The sequence below is a fragment of the Simochromis diagramma genome, unplaced genomic scaffold (genome assembly GCF_900408965.1).
Source record: "Simochromis diagramma unplaced genomic scaffold, fSimDia1.1 OVJJ01000395.1, whole genome shotgun sequence".
NCBI lineage: Eukaryota > Metazoa > Chordata > Actinopteri > Cichliformes > Cichlidae > Simochromis > Simochromis diagramma.
In genome coordinates this window covers 124,067-131,487 of record NW_024386844.1, presented here as the reverse complement: position 1 = coordinate 131,487, position 7,421 = coordinate 124,067, and the positions used below count along the sequence as shown (strand labels likewise).

At 47.8% G+C, this 7,421-nt stretch overlaps 1 protein-coding gene across 1 annotated transcript; it reads right to left on the bottom strand.

Moving 5' to 3' along the window:
- Positions 1 to 4,473: 4,473 nt before the first annotated feature.
- Positions 4,474 to 7,421, bottom strand: LOC120732007 (zinc finger protein RFP-like). The gene has a single exon (XM_040029390.1). It carries the CDS (start codon positions 7,339 to 7,341, stop codon positions 5,629 to 5,631), a length of 1,713 nt encoding a protein of 570 aa, XP_039885324.1. The 5' UTR covers positions 7,342 to 7,421; the 3' UTR covers positions 4,474 to 5,628.

Below are 7,421 nucleotides of genomic sequence, written 5' to 3'. Positions count from 1 at the left end.
CAGTTTGTTGCCAGGATGGGACGGGTCCTTCAGTATCTGCGCTGCTCTAGTCCGGCATCTCCTGGTGTAGGTGTCCTGAAGCGGGGGGAGAGCAATCCTGCAGCAGCGTTCTGCTGTACGGATCACTCTCTGGAGAGCTTTTTGGTCCTTCACACAGCTGTTCCCAAACCACGATGTCATGTTCTGTGTGAGGATGCTCTCCACAGCGCGTGTATAGAAAATCCTGAGGATCTTTGGAGAGACCCTGAACTTCCTCAGTTGTCGTAGGTGATACAGGCGCTGCCTAGCCTTTTTGGTCTGGACCTGAATGTGGGCAGCCCATGTCAGGTCTGAGGAGATGTGGACACCAAGATACTTGAAGGACTGCACCCTCTCCACTGGAGCTCCATTGATGATAATGGGCTTGTAGTCTCTGTGCTGACCCCTTCTGAAGTCCACCACCAGCTCCTTGGTCTTGCTGACGTTCAGCTGGAGGTGGTTGTCCTGGCACCACGATGCCAGATTCTTCACTTCATCCATGTAGGCCACCTCATCGTTGTTGGAGATGGCACCCAACACCACTGTGTCGTCAGCAAACTTCACAATGGTGTTGGAGCCATGGGTGGCCACACAGTCTGAAGTGTAGAGGGAGTAGAGCAGTGGCGAGAGGACACATCCCTGAGGTGCTCCTGTGTTGATGGTGATGCTGTTGGAGAAGCACCTGCCCACCCTCACCACCTGAGTTCTGCCAGTGAGGAAGTCCAACACCCACTCACACAGACGGCTGTTAAGTCCCAGATCCCTCAGCTTTGTGAACAGTCTGCAGGGCACTATTGTGTTAAACGCTGAACTGTAATCAACAAACAGCATTCGCACATAGTTACCCTGTTTCTTGTCCACGTGGCTGAGAGTGGTGTGTAGGACGTGGGCGATGGCATCCTCTGTGGATCTGTTGGATCTGTAGGCGAACTGCAGCGGATCTGTGGTGTCTGGGATGGAGGAGGAGATGATGTTCTTCAGCAGCCTCTCAAACACCTTCATTACTACCGAGGTCAGTGCAACTGGCCGGTAATCGTTCAGGGATGAGGGTTTGCTGTTCTTGGGCACAGGGATGATGGTGGATCTTTTGAAGCATGTGGGGACCACAGACTTCGCCAGGGACTCGTTGAAGATGTAAGTGAACACACCTGCTAGCTGGTCAGCCCCGCCGCTTTCCTTGTGTTCACTCTCCTCAGTGCCGCTCGGACGTCATGCTCCGCGATGCTGGTCACCGGGCTCTCGCTGATGACGTCACTGTCCTCGGTAGTCAGGCGGTAGATAGCATTAGCCGCCTGGCTAACCTCGAAACGGGCGTAGAACTGATTCAGCTCGTTGGTGAATGCAGAGTCAGCGTTGATCAGCGCAGTGTCCCTGGCTTTGTAGTCCGTAATGGTGCGTAGTCCGTGCCACATACTCCGTGTGTCGCCCTGGTGGAAGCGGGACTCCACACGTTCCCGGTACCTGCGTTTGGCATCTCTCACCGCACGCCGTATGAGGCCGCTTTGTAGGCGCTCATATCGCCAGTGGCGAGACCCGCGTTGTAGGAGGCGGTCCTGGCGTTTACTGCAGTGCGGATCGATCTGTCCATCCACGGTTTCTGGTTTGGGAATGTGGTGACTCTCGCAGTGGGGATAATCTCCTCCGTTAGCATATTGACGAAGCATACTGCTACTTCCGTAAACTCGTTGATGTCGACTGCGCATGCTCTGAACATGTCCCAGTCGACGTCGTTGAGTGCGTCCTGTAGCGTAGCTTCTGATTGGGCAGTCCACCGTTTTACCTCCCTCGTGGTTACTTCTTCCCTCCGTATGCTTTGTTTATACTGGGGGATGAGGAAGATGGCGTTGTGGTCAGACTTCCCAAAAGCCGGGTGTGAGACAGCTTTGTAGCCCTGCTTGTATGGCGTGTAGCAGTGATCCAAAATCCGATCCCCTCTCGTTGGACACGAGACATGCTGGTAAAAGTTTGGCATGACTTGTCTGAGGTTCGCTTTGTTAAAGTCTCCTGCTACAATGAGGGCTGCGCCCGGGTCTTTGTTTTGAAGCGAGCTCAGCACATCATGTAATTTGGACAAAGCCATACCTGTGTCCGCTTGGGGTGGTGGGATGTAGACCGCCGTGGCGATGACTGAGGTGAACTCACGGGGCAGATAGAAAGGGCGGCACTTAATGCTCAGGAACTCCAGATGTGGCGAGCAGCCGCTGGAGAGAGTAGAAATGCTCCTGGCATCACACCACTTTCTGTTTACCATGAAACACACTCCTCCACCTTTGGTTTTGTTCGACTCTGCCGTTCTGTCCGCGCGGAGCACAAAGAATGAATCCGACGGAGTTACGGCCTGGTCCGGCACGGTGGGGGACAGCCATGTCTCCGTGAAGCACAGAATGTTGCAGTCCCTCATGTCACGTTGGAAGGTGACCCTTGCTCTTAGGTCATCGAGCTTGTTCTCCATGGATTGTACATTGGCCAGTAGGATACTGGGCAGTGGTGCGCGATGCGCCTGCTGTCTCAGTCTGTTCCTAATACCAGCGCGTTTTCCCCGGCGCTTCTTTGTTCTGCGCCTCGGATGAGCGGCCCGTCCTTTGTTGTTCTCCGCGCCGCGTAGAATCTCTGGCGGCCAGGAAGGGTCAGGTTTAAAAGTGTCCAAGATTAGATGTGCAACCTTGGCACCGATGTTTACAAGTGATCCGCTGTCGTATACTATAAGACTAGAGGATTTTGGGATGTAAACCAGAGCAAAAAATAAGTAAAAAACAAGAAAAGTGGATAGTCGGAGCGGAGCTGTCAGGAAGGCGTCTGGACGTGGCCGCGCCATCTTGTCTAGTGACTCTAGGTGAGTCACAGGTGAGTCACGTGCTCATCGTCGTCTTTAAACTTTATTTTATCTTTAAAAATTTAAGATCGGGTCATGTTTTTATTCCTGAGGCTTTAACTGTGAAAGGGCACATCCTGTTTACATCCTGGTAACAGCTCCGTCTGCTCACACTTTACTGCTGAACTGGTTTGGGGGCGTGGCGTCAAACTGAGGGTTTTCTTCATATTTACAGTCGGTGTGAAAACGTCAGAAGGTTTGAGTGAAAAGAGAGAAAAAGATGTTTGTGAGGATTCACGTTGTGGATATCTGAGGTTATCAGAGTGTCAGGAAGGGAAACCTGAAGAAAGTCAAAGAGCCGCCCAGCACAGAACAAGCCTGTCAGAGCAAAGACTTCAAAGACTCTACAGGCTGCACAGGGACGCACTGTGAGCTCACAGAGCTCCACGTCTGCAGACACCTTCAGCCACACTGCTGAGGACGAAGACCTGCAGACTGAAACGTCCTGTGGTCAGAGGAGGTGAAACGAGAAGAAGATGCAGCTACAACCCAAAGAATAGCGTCCACACACACACGACTCTGAAGGTTGCAGTCAGGTTGGGTCAGGGTGGTGAGGTATCATCACAAAGGGGCCTATAACAGGTCATGTGACCCTTCTACAGGAAGTGATCCCTGTGAGTGGCGCCCACATCAGAGACGTTCTCAGATGGTGATTCATCAAACCTGCACCAGTAAAATCTGACAGTAGAAGGATGATGAGTGAAACTGGTTAATCTGGTGTTTGTGGCACAGAAGGTTTGACCTCCACTGTGTGACACGGGTCAGACTCCAGCTGGGCCTGCCGCTCTCAGCCTCACTCTGAGGAAGCCTACAGTCTGTCACAGTGGAAACTACACCGGGGGACCCCATCCTTGGGGTGGACCCATTTTTGTTAGAGTGTGTTTTGGGGTTTAAAAGCCACAGAGACGCGGTGCTTAGGAAAAATGCATTTCAGCTGTGCTGATGCTCCTGACACGTATAAGACTGGGGAAACCTGCATTCAGCTGGACCTGAAAAACACTATGTCCAGATAAACACAATCAACTTTTGGAGGAAAATAAAAGATTCTTCATCAGACTAACAACTAAAAACATGACACTTACCTTAACAGTATGGGCTACATCAAATATATTCAAGACCGACAACAACACTTCTCACTGCTGCTAATTTTAACAAAACTAAACAAAAAGTAGAAAAAGGCAATTCACCAAGTCTTGAAAAGTAAAACTGAAAAATAGAAACACAGAATAAAATAAAACATCCATCCAGATCTTTACCACCAACAACATAAAATCTATCTTAATTAAATGGCCAAATTCTCCAATAAATTAGCAATAATAAAGTAAGAAAAAATAAGACATTCAATTTATGGACGCTCAAATTAACAGAGCGACATTAAACGCACCTCATTGCCTGCAGTAGCGTTCTTCGCAGCTGCACTTCACCTCAAAGGTCGCTTAATACATCGGATTTAACTTAACCAAAGTCCAATTAAAGGAAAATAAAACGTTTCTAACAAATACAATGAAGAAGATTAAAATAATTCACTGTCAGTTACTGTCGCTGTGAGTTTGACGAGGTCAGCTGCTTCATTTGGTTCTGCCTAAAGTTCTCTCAGTGATCCAGTGTTTATATGATAAGATACGTGTTTAATGCAGAAAGTTGGAATTACAAGTTGGTAAGAAGCTTTTTAACAAAGGTTTGATTTAAGCTTTAAGTTCAAAGGTGAAAGAAATCTCACGTTTGATGAAGGAAGATCAAGGCTAACAAGGACATAGGTCAAAGGTCAAAATAAGGTAAGGTGAGAAAATATAATAGATATATATAATCAATCAATAAGGTGAAAATATCAGATAAAAGGGTTTTTTTGGTTATAAGGAATAAAGAGGTCAAAGGTCAAAACAAGAGACACTGGTAGAGACCTCAAATCATTGTTACTGAAGGAGGAGGAGTTCTTTAACAGTACGACATTGATAGAGTTTGTTTGTGTGTTTGAGAGTTCAGACTGAAAGGGAGCGCACAATCGTGTGTGTGTCTGCAGCTGTTGTGTTGTTGCTGCATCGTTGCCTCAGGGGGAAAGTTGTGTGTGTGTTATGCAGACTAGCAGAGACTGCAGCTGTCAGCAGCCACACACACTTTCTATTCTTCAAATCAAATCACAGTGAAACATGTTCACTGACAGCTCAGCTTCAGCATCGTCTTCATGCTGTGACTGCAGCCGTTCAACTCTGTTTGTCTTTAACCCAAATCATCACAACATGCAAATATAATCATCAAAATGATGTGACTGGAAGGATGCAGCAGTCTGTGCTCCACCTTTCTCCTCCACACCTGCAGGTGGAGAACATGGATGCATGAATCTCTACAGAGTTCTTTGAATATTATCCGTCTCATCAGTTTTCAGTGAACAAAACTCCTCACAGAGCCAAAATAAGCAGTTTGTATCCAACATAACTCAGCTGGACTCTGATGCTCCGTATAACAGCCACACATGAGTCTGGATTCACTCAAAGCATTGAACAAACTTTATTGTAAATGAAGCTTTTGGACATTTGTTCTCTGATATTTGCTCTTCAGCTCGAGTCTCCATCAGTGGGAGCATTTCCTGATTCAACTTTTCTTCTGTTCAAATCAAACTCCATGAGAATCAAAGTGTGAATCAGAGTCCTGATGATCAGATTCTATAGAAACATGGAGACTGTAGAGGATTTACACTCAATATGTTCATTTGTTCCCTTTAATCAGAATCAGAATAGAAATCAAGCGATTCTTCCAATGAAAGGGATTCGAGGATAGATTAATGTTTGATTGACAGGACAGATGATCAGAGGTGCAGAGTTTTTACCTCCATCATTGAAACAGGGATTGAAGAATGGGTGGAGTTTGTGAGTGAAGGAGCAGCCAGTAAAGGAGTAGATCAGAGCTGCAGCACCTACATCATAAAAGGAGACCAGACCCTCCTCATAATCCACAAACACCCCCACCTTCTCAGGACCAGGATGGAGACAGAGACGGACTGAAGGGGAAGCAAGAGCTTCGTACTCATTTCCATTTCTCAGCATCACAGTCCAGAAACCATCCTGAGGACTCGCTGTAATTATTCCCTTCCTGTTGATCGACTCTGTGGCCCCTCCTAAAGCCCATTTAGTCTTTTCTTTAACCTGAACCTCAAAGTAAAATCTGCCTGAAGAGAAACTCTGCTCTCCTAAAACACAAACACAGTAAGAAAATCTCTCTGGGTTGTCTGGAAGTTTCTTCCTCACATCACTATGATAAACTTGTTTTCCGTCATCAGACAGGATGAGTTTACGATGAGCTGTATCAGGATCCAGAGTCACATCCACCTCGTGCTGCTGGACCCTCTGCAGCTCAGCCTCAAACAGCTTCTTCTTCATGGGTTTCCAGACTGTCTCCTCCAGCTGAGCCACAGCTCTCCCCACAGTCCCCTCATATGATGGTGGATGAACTCTGACCTCTGTCCAGTCCTTGCTGGGTGGAGCTTTCAGGGAGGAGAAGCTTTGGAGGAGGTGGAGGTGGTCTTCAGAGCGTGAGAGCTGCTCCACCTCAGAGCTTCTCTCCATCAGCTCAGAGATTTCCTGTTCCAGATCTTTGATGAGACCTTCAGCCTGTTTCTCTGTAGCTTCCTGTTTGTCTTCGATCTCCTTCATGAGCTCCTTCAGGCGTCTCTCAACAGACTCCATCAGAGCCGTGAGGACCTGAACACCTTCTGCTTTCTGTCTGTCTGCAGCATCTTTACTCATCTTCACCGACTCTGTGATCTCCTGAATCTTCAGTCGTCTCTTCTGGATCATCTGCTGAATCTCAGCCTCTGTCTTCTCCAGCTCTGCCTTCTTTCCTTCATATTCTTCTCTCAGAGGAACAAACTCGTGGTTCTTGTGGTCTAAAACAGAGCAGAGCACGCAGACACATGTCTGGTCGGTCTTACAGAACAGCTGCAGGAGGTTATCGTGCTTCGTGCACATCCTGCCTTCCAGGTTCTCCACAGCATCAACCAGCTGATGTCTATTCAGACCTTTCAGTGTCAGATGAGGCTCCAGGTGAGTCTGACAGTAGGAGGTCTGACACACCAGGCAGGACTTCAGGGCCTTCAGTCTGGTTCCAGTGCAGACGTCACAGGGAACTTCTCCTGGTTTGGCAGCTTGTTGCTCTGAGCTGCTGCTGCTGGCTTTCTGCTGAGCTTCACGTCTGAACTGAGCAACCATCTCAGAGAACAAAGTGTTGATGTCTAGTTCAGGTCGTCTCTTGAACACTCTGTTACACATAGGACACTTCTTTCTGCCATTAGTGTCCCAGTGCTGACTGATGCAGGTTTTGCAGAAGTTGTGTCCACATGGTGTAGAGACTGGATCAGTGAACACATCCAGACAGATGGAGCACAGAAACTGATCTTCAGATCGCAGATTGCTGGCAGCAGACATGTCTGCACTCTGAGGGAGAAAGAAGAGAAACATTTGATTCAAAATTCACTTTAAATTTCATTTTACAAAGAGAGAAACAAGCGTCAGTAGTCTGAGGAGCTTGGAGAGAAAAG

Bases quoted from the DNA above. Each gene is read 5' to 3' on its own strand.
- LOC120732007 (XM_040029390.1), bottom strand. From the start codon at position 7,341: ATGTTTCTCTTCTTTCTCCCTCAGAGTGCAGACATGTCTGCTGCCAGC.